The 15,569-nt window shown below is 36.8% G+C and overlaps 1 protein-coding gene across 2 annotated transcripts; it reads left to right on the top strand.

Annotated features, from left to right (window-relative positions):
• The first annotated feature begins 693 nt into the window (after positions 1–693).
• On the top strand, positions 694–15,568 carry LOC117250072 (H(+)/Cl(-) exchange transporter 4). 2 transcript variants are annotated; one of them, XR_013490529.1, is made up of 13 exons: positions 694–883; positions 1,547–1,701; positions 1,796–1,895; positions 3,047–3,234; positions 3,713–3,835; positions 3,912–4,118; positions 5,517–5,597; positions 5,798–6,343; positions 6,439–6,625; positions 6,719–7,117; positions 7,232–7,448; positions 8,609–13,116; positions 13,506–15,568. XR_013490529.1 is itself a non-coding variant. In XM_033616052.2 (12 exons), exons 1-12 carry the CDS (start codon positions 868–870, stop codon positions 8,697–8,699), a joined length of 2,310 nt encoding a protein of 769 aa, XP_033471943.2. In that variant the 5' UTR covers positions 694–867; the 3' UTR covers positions 8,700–15,568. The 2 variants fall into 2 exon arrangements, 1 of the variants encoding a protein (XP_033471943.2); XM_033616052.2 differs by having other exon boundaries at positions 8,609–15,568.
• Position 15,569: the final 1 nt, after the last annotated feature.

Raw genomic sequence — 15,569 nt, 5'->3', positions numbered from 1 at the left:
TCGAACAGGACAAACACACGGTGACGTGTCTCCAGCAGGTGTCTCGCGCTCTGTCTTAATTGATATGTTAATCATAATAACTTAATTTACCTCGTGTCTCTGACGGTCCAACAGCACCCTGCAGCTCCCTGACACCTCTGTCTGTTCTCCACCTTCATCACTTCATCACTTCGTCATCTCGTCTGCAATCAGTGATGTCACCGCGCCACCTGGCGGCCACGTGCGGCGCCGCTGAGTGGGCTATGTGGTGCCTTTCTTTCTTTCTTTCTTTCTTCCCTCAGCTGTGATATTGGGCTTTATAAATAATATTGATTGATTGAAACACTGCATGTTTGCATGTTTAGGTGCAGAAGAAAAGACCAGAAGGTAAATAATGTGTTTTATGTCTCTGCAGGGGCGAATATTGTCTATTGTGTATTGTCATTGTCTTTTTGGTGGTTGTAAGACATCAAGGAGTGTTCGTAAGCTTCTATTTAATTATTTTATAGTATCAGGAATAATAGAGAGAAATTATTCTATTTTTATTTTATTTTTTAATTTAATTTAATTTAATTTAATTTAATTTAATTTAATTTAATTTAATTTAATTTAATTTAATAATTGTTGTGCCTGCTGCTCCACATCCAGCACGCTAGGTAGCGGTAACGCGCCTGAAAGCCGGTTTGCCAGCCGCCATTCAACTCAAAGGAGAAGCGCGGTGCATTGTGGGGGGGATCCTCTCTGACGCTCTCTGCTGTTTATTTCTTGACAGTTAACGCGTCATTTCTCGTTATCAAAACGCTAAAATGCAAAACAGCGTCGACGTTAAATAAGTTTTCGATTCAAACAGAGACGTTTCCGGCCGCAGCCGTCAGGACGGACTTCAAGATGGAGGCCGGTGAAGGTAACAGACGACTTTATCCAGCTAGCTTAGCCACAGGATGCTAACGCTACAGCTAACAGCTGCTGACGTAAATAAACGTGTGTCTGTGGTCTTTACCGTGACAGCGCTCCTCTGTGGATCCACCCACAGCTATAATGATGTTAGCTAAACCTCAGTCTCCACGAAGACACGAGAAACAAAGCAGACACGCGCGAGCAGCGGAGAGTTTAACCCTCTGAGAGCCGCAGACTGGAGACACATTAGTGTCTGAGGGGAGGGGACACGGGGTCTTTATGGACACACAGCAGGTCCACAGTGTGTGTCACATAGAGGTAGTTACATCACCTGAAAGCTGGACACCTGAGGATTAATTTAAGATGCAGCTCAGTGCTGTGGGTCATTGTTTCCCGTCATGCATCTGTAATAAACACTGTGTTTTGGTGTCAGTGTGTCTCCAGGTTGTGTCTGTAAAGTTTCACACTCATTTCATTCAGGTATCTTGAGGCCCTCTCCAGGAAGCCAGCACAACATGGCTGGGGTGGATGGATTCCTGAGGTCCTCTAGTTTCATGTGATCCCAGTATCTCCTCTGTAGCTTTAAACCTCAGCCACCTACAGCCTCTGAAAGTCAGGGGTGGGACCGGGCAGGTGTTCAGCAGTGTGACCATGTGCTCCTGTCTGCCAGGTGTCAGCAGCGCCACGCCCACCGAGGAGATGAACGGCGCTGGAAACTTGATGGATTTCCTGGACGAGCCTTTTCCTGACGTGGGCACGTACGAAGACTTCCACACCATCGACTGGCTGAGGGAGAAGTCCAGAGACACGGACCGCCACCGCAAGGTTTGACCCGGTTTGACCTGGTTTGATATGAGTGCTGATGTTTGAAGAGTGGTTCATTAAGTCTTTAATTATCTGCTCGTCGTCCGTCCAACAGATCACCAGTAAGAGTAAAGAGTCCATCTGGGAGCTGATCAAGAGTCTGCTGGACGCCTGGTCAGGATGGGTGGTGATGCTGCTCATCGGGCTGCTCTCAGGTCAGTCAGGACCAAACTGATCCACGTCTGATCTCATCACGCTCAAGTTTCATCATTATTCAGCACAAATTAGTTGTTGTCTCATAATGTCGCCTTTTCGTCTGATAATTGTGACGTGTGGTGCGTCCTGCAGGAACACTGGCCGGCGTGAAAATGTAAAAATTTCTGGTTAAAGCGTGAATATATCTCGCCAAAATGTAAAAATATCCCATAATAACATGAATATATTTCACAAAAATGTAGAATATCTTGTCACAACATGAATATATCTCACAAATGTACAAATATTTCTTTATAACATGAATATATCTCACAGATGTAAAAATATTTCGTTATAACATGAATATATCTCGTTAAAATGTAAGAATGTCTTGTTAAAGGGTGAATATATCTTGTAAAAATGTAAAACTATCTCATTATAACATGAATGTATCTTGCAAAAAATGTAAAATATCTTGTCAAAACATGAATATATCTCATACAAATGTAAAAATATTTCGTTATAACATGAATATATCTTGCAAAATGGAAAAATGTATCGTTAAAGTGTGAATATATCTCGTAAAAATGGAAAAAAAAACCCCAAACCTCATAAAATGACTATAAAATAATAAAAAAATAAATAAATCTCATTATAACATGTACATATCTCGGGGGAAAAAAAAGGGAAAAAAAATAATCCCATTATAACATGGATATATCTTGCAAAAAAAGTAAAATATCTCATTATAACATGAATATATCTGGTAAAAAAGTAAAAAAAAACCCAAACAAACATTATAACATGAATATATCTCGTGAAAAAAGTAAAAAAAATATCATTATAACATGAATATATCTTGTAAAAAAAGTTAAAAAAATATCATTATAACATGAATATATCTCGTAAAAAAAGGGTTAAAAAAATTCTCATTATAACATGAATATATCTTGTAAAAAAAGGTAAAAATATCTCATTATAACATGAATAAATCTCGTAAAAAAAGGGGGAAAAAAAATCTCATTATAACATGAATATATCTCGTAAAAGGGGAAAAATATCTCATTATAACATGAATATATCTCGTAAAAATGTAACAACACAAAATGAGTTGTTGTCTCATAATGCCCCCTTTTCGTCTGATAATCGTGACGTGCGGTGCGTCCTGCAGGAACGCTGGCCGGCGTGATCGACCTGGCAGTGGACTGGATGACAGACCTGAAGGAGGGCGTGTGTCTGTCGGCGTTCTGGTACAGCCATGAGCAGTGCTGCTGGACGTCCAACGAGACCACCTTCGACGACCGAGACAAGTGTCCTCAGTGGCAGAAGTGGGCGGAGCTTATGACTGGCCACGCCGAGGTCAGACCAAAATATGACATCATCAGTTTGAGTTGACTTAATTAGTATCCTCTATCCTTCCTCCCTCTGTCCTTCCTCCCTCTGTCCTTCCTCCTCTCAGTTTTGTCCCTCCTTTCCTCCCTTCCTTCTTCCATCCTTCCTTTCTCTATCAATCATCCCTCCCTCCTTCTTCTTTCCTTTCTCCTCCCTTTTCCCTCATCTCTCCCTCCCTCCCCCCTTATTCCTTCATCCCTCTCTCCTCTCTCCTTTGCCCCTTCTTTCCTCCCTTCCTCCTTCCATTCTTCCTTTCTCAATCATTAATCCCTCTCCTTCTCTCCTCTCTCCTTCTCTTTCCACTCTCTTTTTGTGAGGAATCCTTTATGTCAACAGGAAGTAGCAGAAACACGTGTGTGTGTGTCCAGAGGTCGTATGTTGTGACATCATCATGTTAACGTTAATGACGTCATAGTGACGGCGGTATATGATCGTCTCCTCTCAGGGGGCGGGGGCGTACGTGTTGAACTACTTCCTGTACATCCTGTGGGCGCTGCTGTTTTCCTTCCTGGCCGTGTCACTGGTTCGAGTCTTCGCTCCATACGCCTGCGGCTCAGGGATCCCAGAGGTGAGAGGTCAAACACAGTCGCCGCAGTGACATGTCTCGCCGCCACTCAGATAATAACGTCTGTGTTTGTGCGCAGATCAAGACGATCCTGAGCGGCTTCATCATCCGGGGCTACCTGGGGAAATGGACGCTGCTGATCAAGACAGTCACCCTGGTGCTGGCGGTGTCGTCGGGTCTCAGCCTGGGGAAGGAGGGTCCTCTGGTCCACGTGGCGTGTTGCTGCGGAAACCTGTTCTGCAGCCTCTTCTCAAAGTACAGCAAGAACGAGGGCAAACGCAGAGAGGTACGTGACGCCAGGATGAATCTCACAGTGTGTGGAGACTTCACGATTTATTGTTTCCTATTAAAGTCAATCAAAGCTTCGTCTCCACGGAGGGACATGGGTTCATAAACATCGGTGTCTAAATTTGTATCTTGCTTGAAAAGGTATCGATACATCGAACATTGTCGTTATTTCGCCAATTTGTTTTTTTGATTTACATTATTTACCTTTTTTATAATTCCTCATTTAAATAATTAAATGTACTTTAATTGTTCTCTTATGTTCTTGTTTAATTTTCCAATATTTTAGTTATTTGTGTATTTAATTTTTATTTTTATTATTATTATGTTTTTATTTATTTTAATCATATTCAAAACTTGTATATTTTTGCAATTATTTCTAATTTATTAATTTTTTGTCTGTTTTAATTTAATGTAATTCTTTTGAATTTAATAATTAATTGATTTTAATTAATTATTATTGCATTTCTTTCTTTCTTTTTTTTTTATTAGCATTTTCCCTCTAATTTTTTTCTCAGATTTATTTCTTACCACAGGTAAATAAATTAAAAAGTAGACTCAAACAGAAATACATTTTATAAATTAATCAATGGCTGCATTTTTTTTTTAAATTATGTTTGGTTCATTGGAGTCATTTATTTGTTTTATATATATATGTGTGTGTGTGTATATATGTATGTGTGTATATATATGTATGTATATATATATATATACACACATACATTTTTTTTTAAATTGATGTATTTACGCGTTTATTTTTTTCATTTATTAATTTGTGTATTATTTTCCCGATATATCTATATTATATTATAATTTTAATAGTAATATTATTGATAGATTTAACTTGATTAATTATTTATTTTAACAATTTTAAAAATTTGTATATTTTTGCTATTACTTCTAATTTATTTTAAATTATTTGTATTAATTGTATTAATTCTTTTAAATTTAATAATTAACTGATTTTAATTAATTATTATTGCATTCTTTAAAATATATATATTTTTTATTTGTTAGCATTTGTCCCCTAAATTTTTTCTTAAATTTATTTATTACCAAAGGTAAACAAATTAAAAAATAGACTAAAACAAAAATATCAATTTATGTTCCATTTTATAAATTAATCAATGGCTGCATTTATTTTTAAAATTATGTTTGGTACATTTAACATCATATTGATTTAATAATTAGAGTCATTTATTTGTTTTTTTGTATATTTACATTTATTTTTAAATTTATTTCTTTTTTTTTTCATTTATTAATTTGTGTATTATTTTCCTGATATATCGCCCAGCCCTCATAACCACGTGTGTCGACGAGGATGTCTGAAATACCTGTGGAGTGGTTTCACTAGCAGACGGTCAGGAAACACTTCTGACGCTGACCTCTGACCTTTCAGGTGTTATCAGCTGCAGCAGCAGCCGGCGTGTCGGTGGCCTTTGGAGCACCTATTGGAGGAGTTCTGTTCAGCCTGGAAGAGGTTTGTTAGAAATCACCTGCTGTGTGTGTGTGTGTGTGTGTGTGTGTGTGTGTGTGTGTGTGTGTGTGTGTGTGTGCGCGCGCGACCTGTGATCTTGTCTGTCACAATACCTGCTGGTGTCGGACGATACATCGCCACAGAGATGTCATTGTCATTTGAGCCCGTTTTATATTGTGCTCTGACGACCCGTCTCTCTGCAGGTCAGTTACTACTTCCCTCTGAAGACTCTGTGGCGCTCCTTCTTCGCCGCCCTGGTCGCGGCCTTCACGCTGCGCTCCATCAACCCGTTTGGCAACAGCCGCCTGGTACTGTTCTATGTGGAGTACCACACGCCGTGGTACATGGCCGAGCTGGTGCCGTTCATCCTGCTGGGCGTGTTCGGCGGCCTCTGGGGGACGCTCTTCATCCGGGCCAACATCGCCTGGTGCCGGCGCAGGAAGACCACCCAGCTGGGGAAGTACCCGGTGCTGGAGGTCATCGCCGTGACGGGGATCACCGCCGTGCTGGCGTACCCTAACCCGTATACCCGCCGCAGCACCAGTGAGCTCATCTCGGAGCTCTTCAACGACTGCGGCGCGCTGGAGTCGTCGCAGCTCTGCGATTACATCAACAACCCCAACATGAGTCGGCCGGTGGACGACATCCCAGACCGACCGGCGGGGCCCGGGGTCTACAACGCCCTGTGGCAGCTCGCCCTCGCTCTCGTCTTCAAGATCGTCATCACCATCTTCACCTTCGGCATGAAGGTCAGGACGAGGAGCACGTCTCTGCGTCAACAGAACAATGATGTCACACGTGTGGTTAAAATCTGACGTCCTTCTCGTCTCCGTTTCCTCTCCAGATCCCGTCAGGTCTCTTCATCCCCAGCATGGCGGTGGGAGCCATCGCAGGACGCATCGTGGGGATCGCCGTGGAGCAGATGGCGTACCACCACCACGACTGGATCATCTTCAAGAACTGGTGCCGGCCCGGCGCCGACTGTGTCACACCTGGACTGTACGCCATGGTGGGCGCCGCCGCCTGTTTGGGTGAGTTTAAACTGTTCACAGCTGATGATGTCAAAAATGTTGGTGTGCTGATTTCCAATAACTTGTTGACGATAAGTGATTGCGTCCGTTCAGGCGGCGTGACCAGGATGACCGTGTCCCTGGTGGTCATCATGTTCGAGCTCACGGGCGGGTTGGAGTACATCGTCCCCCTGATGGCTGCCGCCGTCACCAGCAAGTGGGTGGCGGACGCCTTCGGGAAGGAGGGCATCTACGAGTCGCACATCCAGCTCAACGGGTACCCGTACCTGGACGTCAGGGACGAGTTCACCCACCGCACCCTCGCCACGGATGTGATGCGGCCCCGCAGGAACGACCCCCCTCTGGCCGTCCTCACGCAGGACACCACCACGGTGGAGGACGTGGAGACGCTGATCAAAGACACCGACTATAACGGGTTCCCTGTGGTCGTGTCCAGAGAGTCGGAGAGGCTCATCGGCTTCGTTCAGCGCCGTGACCTCACCCTCGCCATCAGTAAGTCGGTTAAACCTGTTCAGCTCTGACGGCGCTCAGCTCGACTGTCATCAGGGCGCAGATTCATTTCCCAAGACGTTTTAACAGACTCCTCCCCTTCCTCTCCATCCACAGAGAACGCCCGTCAGAAGCAGGACGGCGTGGTGAGCAGCTCTGTGGTTTACTTCACTGAGGACGCGCCGCAGCTGCCGGCCAGCAACCCGCAGCCGCTGAAGCTGCGCCGCATCCTGAACCTCAGCCCCTTCACCGTCACCGACCACACGCCCATGGAGACGGTGGTGGACATCTTCCGCAAGCTGGGCCTCCGCCAGTGTCTCGTCACCAGGAGCGGGTAAGAACAACAATGTAGTGTCGTTGTTGTTGTTGAATAAACTCAAAATATGGTGATTTAAATGTAAATGAAAATTTCACCAGTAAACATTTGTAGGCAAAGGATGGAAACATTTATTGATCTAAAACCATTTGTTTGTTTCATTATTTCATTATTTAAAATGCCAGAAAATAGTAAAAGACCTGAGGTGTATGGAAAACGCCAAAATAAGAAAAAATATTAATCACTAAATAAATAAATTAAAATGCCATTAAATGTTCCAGAAATATTAAAAATAAATGTTTGCATAATTAATTGATAAATGTGACATAAATTAGCTTTATTATTTGTAATTCTTTATTTAAATTAATTAAATAAAATGTTTTGTTGTTGTTCTTTTACTTTTCTCTTTAATTTTACCATTTATTTAATTAATTTTTGTTATTATATTCAACTTAATTATTTATTTTATTCATTTTTCACATTTATATATTTTTGCCTTTTTCTTTTTTCTTTTAAATTATTTTTGTATTAGTTCTTTTAAATGTGATGAATAATTTTAATTAATTTTTAAATATATTTCTTTTGCATTCTTATTTATTTTTTCAAATGTATTTATTAGCAAAAGTTAATAGATTAAAAAGTAAATTAAAACATAAATATTAATTTATGGCACATTTTATCACTTCGTTAATCCTTACATTTATTTTCAATACTATTGTTTATACATTAAGTGCTATATTATTTTATTTATAATGTAATTTATTCATTTTTATTTATTTAAATTGATGTTATTAATTCATTCATATATATGATTTAAACATTTTGTCAGTTAGTTAATGCCTACATTTATGTTTAATATTATTTGTGGAACATTTGATTGTTATTAATTTATTTATGAAGTCATTTATTTGATTCTATTTATTTTAAATGTATTTATTTATGCAATATATTATTTCTTAGTTTTTCTAAATTTATTTATATATGTATTTATTCTCATATTATTTTCCCTTAATTATGACCAAAGATAAATGAATTAAAAAGCAAATTATCACAGAAATATCAAATTTATGTCAAATGTTTTTTTTTTGTTTTTTTTTTATTAACCTTTGAATGTATTTATTTCATATTTACTTCTTTTTGTCATGAACTGATCTTTGTATGATTTCATGTCTGTTCAGGCGCCTCCTGGGCATCATCACTAAGAAGGACGTCCTGCGCCACATGGCTCAGATGATGAACCAGGATCCAGAGTCCATCATGTTCAACTAGCAGACGAGAGACGTGCTTCACTCGTGCGACGGTGTAAATAGGTGAAAGTGTTGCGACGCTACTGTACTGCAACCTGTGATTAATAAGCCCCTCCCACCTCCTGACAGGCAAGTCCTCACCCACCTGTAGTGACCACAGCTCCGCGTGTGCTCAGTGTGACTGCGCCGGAGGAACTGACTTCAGCTAAAACGTTCATGGCTTCAACATTTCAGACCCTCAGACCTTTTATTGTTCGCAGACTGAAAACAGAAAACAGAAAAAGTCTTTAATGCTTCTTTATGGAGGACGAAAAATTACTCGAGTATCAATGAATAAATAAATGTAGGAATAAAACCAGAAATAATTAAAGAAATATGGGAATAAATAAATAAAATAAGAAAAAATAAATAAATGCTGAAATAATTACAGAAATAAATGAATGCATGAATAAGTAAAACTTGATAATTTACATTTTAAAACAAAATTAATGAATTTAAAATGAATTATTATTTATTAAATTAATACATTTTACATTTACAAGTACAATTACATTTTGTAGTTTATTTTTTGTTGTCTTTTTATTTATTCTTTTATTGAGTTTATTTCTGTATTTATTTTGTATTTACTTCAGCATGTATTATTTTATTTATTAGTTTCCATATTTTTTTATTTATTTTTTCCTGTATTTACTTGTTTATTGATATTCTTTGTCCTCCATATTTCCTTACAATCATTTTCTGGCATGTTGTCATAGAAAAAACTGTAGAGCTGATCGGGAGGTTGAGTATCAATAAATACATAAATATATAAATAAAAAAAGAAATAATTAAATAAATGTGGAAATAAATACATTAAAGAATAAATAAATACCAAAATAAATAAATAAATAAATACAGTTGAAATTCTAAAAAATTAATGATTAAATTTATTTCTACATTTTTGTATGACTACGTTTAGTTGCTTATGTATTTTCCTGTTTTATTTATATTTTGCATTTGTTTATTTCTGTATTTATTTATTCTTTTACTTATTAATTATTCCTGTATTTATTAATTTATTGATACTTTTTTTCCTCCATATTTCCGTACTATCGTCATCAGAAAACACAGCGCATGTCTCTAACAGTGCGGAGAGTTTCGCTTCGTTAACGTTCAGAGTGCCAAACTCTGGTTCTTCAGTTTCAACAGTGTTGTGATCAACACTCACACTCGTTGGTTTAGTGCTGCTCGTTTAATTAACACATTTAGAAAGCCTGAAAGACTGATGAAGAAGTATTTACAACCTGAAGACGAAGTCGTGGTCAAGTGTGAGGACGTGTCAGTGAGTCGCTCTTGTAGGAAATTAATTTGACACTAATCACGTCTGGTCAAACAGAAACTGGACGTATGGAATATCATCTCAGTCAGAAAAAGGTGTGTTTGAAAATAACCTCACATCTCAAAAGAGGTGTAAGGGATTAATTATTAAAATTGTTGCCCATTCATTTTGAGTTTAAGGAAATAAATAGGAGGAAAATGCTAAGGGAAAATAATACATAAATAACTGACTCTATAAATAAATTGTTTGTACTTCAGAGATTTTTAAATATACGATACGATATATATTGTGTATCGCGATATAGCCTAAAAAATCACGATATATGTTGTGTATCGCGATATAGCCTAAAAAATTGCGACATTATTTTTGCGACCACTTCTACTGTAAAAACTGTCATAAAAATATTTTGCAGTTATAGAACAGATCTGCAAACACACAAATTCCAAAAATTAAGAAAAAGATTTCGTGTGCGTAAAATGCACATGCACAAACGTAGAATTGAGATTTAGAAATAAAAGCTGGATTCACAAATATCCTTTTGAAAATTGTAAATGTTTAAAAGATATTCTCAATTTTTTCTTATTTATTTGTTAATTAAATGTATTCAGATGTTTTTAACAGGTGGAATTTGTTTGTGTACGGAGGCAGATTTGTGACAATTGGTGTGTTAATGTGTAAATATAAAACAATGTCCACAAATACAAAAAAGATTCCTAAACTCACAATATTTTTTCGCAGTTATAAAACGAATGTGAAAACACATGAACAAAACATCAGCCGCTGTATCGGCCATCAATTTACTCATGCCAATATGTGAGTATCCCTAAAGAGGACCAAACTCTATTTCACACACACCTTTTTGTGAATGACATCATATTCTTGGTTTGGCCTCAAAATCTGCATTTAAGATGAAAATCAATGAAAAGTGCAGAATTTCGTTGAAATCTTTGAATCTTTTTTTTGTGATAAATGGTACTTTAAAACAATGGGACCACGACCATGAGCTCGAAGGTGTTTGAAGTTCAGCGTCACTGAACCCTGACGTGAAACTGTAACGTTCATTTTATTGACTGACGCACTTTGTGTTCGGGCTAACACACACTTTTGTTTTGCTGCCATATTTATGTGTTTTTATTTTGTGAGTGGAGCCACTTGATTCTGTTACTCCGACCTGAAGGTACAAATTGACACTAACTGCAGCAGCCGGCGTTTATTTAATGTGTCAAAAGGTTTCAAGGAGCCTTAAAATGTGCGATAATGGTGAAACTTGAGGGTTTATTGCTCGTTAATATGATTTATAACACATTGATCTGTGAAGCTGGATCGTTATCGTCGTGACGACAGACCTCATTAAGCAGTTTGGCCAGTTTGTTTCTATGGTTACATTAATGCAATCACGGCTGGCAGTTTTTAGCGCCACCTGCACACTAATATTCCACTAATATTCCAAATATGATAATATTCTGAATTTTATGCAGGATAGAAGTTTCAAAAATCAAAAATAAATTAATAAATGACTCAATAAATCAATTGAAAAGAGATAAAATGCACCAGAATAATATTAAAAATAAACCTAGGCATTTTTAAATTGATAAAATGTGACGTAAATGGATATTTCTGATTTAATTTGCTTCTGTATTTACTTTTGCTCATTAACAAGTTTGGGGAAATAACTAAATACTTTTTAAACTTAGGAATTAATTAACTGATTCAATGTGACAGTTTTTACAGTAAAGATATTTTTATTAACCCCCAACTTTTTAATTTTCACTTTTTTTGCTTTTTTAAGAAATTCTTAAATTTATTTTTTTCTTTTTCATTCTTTAAAATGTATTATTAAATGTATCTGGTAATCTCATGAAACTTATTTATGGCCTCAAGAAAATAAAAAAAGGAAATTTAAACAGAAATATCTATTATAATTAAAATAAAATAAATTATCTAATATTAATAGATAGATCTGACAATAATTGAAAATAAATGCAACAATTGCTAAATTCAAAAAATGATTAAAAAATATGTGAATAAATAAGGGAAAATTAAATCCATTTATTTTACTTTTTAATATTCCCTTGTATTTATTTCATATATATTTATATTTTTTTAGTTCATTATCATTTCTTCATTATTATCAAATCTATTAAACTTACATTTGATATTTTAATGTATTTTTATTCTATTATATCAGATATTTCTCTTTTAATTTGCATTTTTATTCATTTACTTTTGGTCATATATAAGTTTTGTGAGGTTAATAGATACCCTTAATAATACAGTTGAAGGTAAAAAAAAAATGCAAAAATAAATAAAATTAAGAATTAATTTTACAAATTAAATAGTTGGTGAGGGGTTAATAAAAAGATAAAAATGGTAAATACAGATGCACATTAAATCAGTAATACTAATTTATGTCACATTTTAATTGTAAATAATTCCTACATTTATTTTTGATATATTTGGTACATTTATTGGCATATTTATTTATTTATTTATTTATCAAGTCATTTATTTATTTAGTTTTGCATCTTTTGTCCTCCATACATTTTAAAACAAGTCACTTAAACAGCGTATTCTACAAGGATATTCCAAGTTAGGAATATTGGCACTAAAGTCTTTCATAGTTTAACAGTGGCAAGATTAACGATCTTAAAGCTTCTTCCATCTGAACAAAAACCATGTACTAAAAGATCATATTTAATGAATCGATATTGGATCATTCAAATAAAGATCGATTTGAATCGGATGAATCGATTCTTTTAACTCGGCCTTATTTTCGGACGTAAACGCAGCAGATGAAGGTTCATAGATTTTAAATCTGGAAAAGATCATCGGCTGAGGTTTGAAATTATTTATTTAAATAAAGAATGAGCACATGTTGTTAAATGTTTCAGATCAGCTGGAAGTGTTTTCAGTCCGTTTATTGACCAGAAAAAAAGACTGATGCTCTACGTTAACATTTCTCGTCACTCCAGTTTGCTATCTCGCCGTTTTCTCCACATATTTGTCAAAAGATGAAGATGAAAACTGTTAGAGGACGTGCCTCATGGTCGTTTTGGATACCTTCCATCACCATGTTTGTCACACGAGGCAGCGCAGAGTGACGCCGTGAGGTTTTAGACAGGTGAGGAGAAAACATTTAGAAACTTATCTGTTACCGGTTTCTCAGCTAAGTAAGAAATATAAGCTTTCATTACATGAACTGACAGAAATAACACTGTACCTCTGCTGTTAGCGACACTGACAGCAAAACACTTCTTCATTAACCTTTAAACCCTGAGCAGACCGGCCTGGTTGTTTAAAGGAACACACGAAAGGCAATGAGCAACTTTATGAGAAATGAGACAAAAAAATGAGCAAGAAATTATTAAAAAATTACAGGAAAAAAATGAAAAAATTTAAAATAAATAAGGAAATTGGCGGGAAAAAAGTGCTAAATATTTATATTGTGTACATTAATTGTAAAAATATATTTATAAATACCTTTTTTTTTTTTTTTTTTTTTTCTTTTAGCCTCCGTGACGACTTTAGCCGTGATGGGGTAGCCTGTCCATCTCATTCTTGTGAACACAATATCTCAAGAATACCTTCAAGGCATTTCTTCATATTTGGCACAAACATCCACTTGGAGTCAGACAAGACAAGATTTTGTGGGTCATATCTCAAAGATCAAGATCAGTGTGACCATATACATCTCACTCAAGCGAACATGATATCTCAAGAATGCCTTTAGGGATTTTTTTTTGTTTGTTTTTGGCACCAACGTTTCCCTGGACTTAAGGATGATCTGATTAGATTTTGGTGGTCGAATGTCAGAGTCACTGTGACCTTGCATCTGCCTCATTCTTGCGAACCTCAACTACACCTTGAGAGAGTATCTTCAAATTTGGCAAAAACATCCACTTTGAAGGATAAAGTGATTAGAATTTGGTGGTCAAAAGGCAAACATCAAGGTCACTGTGACCTTGTGCGCCACATATTTCTTCAAATGTGGTGCAAATGTTCACTTTGACTCAAATGATGAAGTAATTAGATTTCGGTGGTCAAAGGTCACTGCGACCTCGCTTGTCACATCCTCATGAACATGATATCTCAAGAATGTCTTTAGGGATTTTTTTCATTTTTAGTTTGGCACAAACGTTCCCTCGGACTCAAGAATGAACTGATTACATTTCGGTGGTTGAATGTCAGGGTGACTATGACCTCGTATTGCTCTCATTCTTGTGAAGGTGATACCTTAAGAATACCTTGAGAGTTACTTAAAATTTGGCACAAACAGCCACTTTGAGTCAAGGATGAATAATATGATAAGAATTTAGTTGTCAGAGTTCAAAGGTAAAGGTCACTGTGACTTGGTTCATTGCATTCTTGTGAATGCAGTATCTTTGTAGTATCTTTCTAAATTTGGCACAAACGTCCACTTGGACCCAGCGATGAAGTGATTAGATTTTGGGGGTGATACGTCAAAGTTCAAGGTTGTCGTGACCTTATCTCTTAATATCTCAAGAACACCTTGAGGGAGTTTGTTCAGATTTGGCAAAAATATTTATTTGGACGAAAGGATGAATTGATTACATTTTTGTTGGTCCAAGGTCAAGGTCACTGTGACTTTGTTCATCACATTCTTGTTAACACAATATCTCAAGAATGCCTGAAGGAAATTTCATCAAATTTGGCACAAATGTCCACTTGGACTCAAGGATTAGCTGATTAGAATTTGGTGGTCAAAGGTCAAGGTTACTGTGACCTCACAAAACATGTTTTTGGCCATAATTCTCCTTTTCTTTTTTAGGTTATTTTTCTTGTCAGGGACGTTTCCTGCCAAGTTGCTCATTGCCTTTTTGCACCTTGCAGAGAGTAATCAAACCAGTTTGTTCGGGTTTCAAAGGTTTAAATGTTTGATGAAGTTGTCTGAATGCAGCACAAGAAAACTGACGTCTGTCCAGGTTTCAGAGGACACCTGGAGAGGGCGACAGTGAGCCAATCGGCTGCAGAAGGATCCAAAATGAAGGAAAAATAAATAAAACAGATGTAAATGTTGCTAATATTCCATGCAGGTCATTTATCAAGTTTGCACAAAAAGAATCTGGATTTTTTGTTTTTTTTTTTGTTTGTTTGTTTGTTTGTTTTTGCGTCCCGCTCCTCGACTGCACGGTCAGTGTTGCTATCCGCTCGGTCATTTCCTGTGTCGTGATATTTGTTGTAGTGTAAAATAAGCTCGGTGGGTCGGCGCTCCCAGCTGCTAACGGTTCGTAAAAACTGGAAACTTTGAAGGAAGTTAGTTTTTGAAAACTCACTCCGTGTTGTTGAAGCTAATGATCAAGTTTTTGTTTTTAAATGCCAAGAGAATGTATTGAAAAAATAACTGTGTTGTATATATATTGATTTATTGTGATCATTTTTTAATTTAATTTTGTCTGGAACACACTAACATTGAGCCCTGCCTATTTTTTATTTTTAACTCTATTTATCGGACGATGCATTACTCGTACAGAAAACAGATATTTGCACTTTGTTTTTGTTTTTTTGAATTTGTAAATGAAGTGATTGAAAATAAACTTCAGATGGTGAACAAAC

This window comes from Epinephelus lanceolatus, chromosome 24 (assembly GCF_041903045.1).
Source record: "Epinephelus lanceolatus isolate andai-2023 chromosome 24, ASM4190304v1, whole genome shotgun sequence".
Classification (NCBI taxonomy): domain Eukaryota; kingdom Metazoa; phylum Chordata; class Actinopteri; order Perciformes; family Serranidae; genus Epinephelus; species Epinephelus lanceolatus.
This window is presented reverse-complemented; position numbering and strand designations above follow the sequence as displayed.

Excerpts from the sequence above, each read along its gene's own strand:
- LOC117250072 (XM_033616052.2), top strand. Across the intron at positions 4,119-5,516 it reads ACGAGGGCAAACGCAGAGAG|GTGTTATCAGCTGCAGCAGC; the intron begins GTACGTGACGCC and ends CTGACCTTTCAG. Across the intron at positions 5,598-5,797 it reads TTCTGTTCAGCCTGGAAGAG|GTCAGTTACTACTTCCCTCT; the intron begins GTTTGTTAGAAA and ends GTCTCTCTGCAG.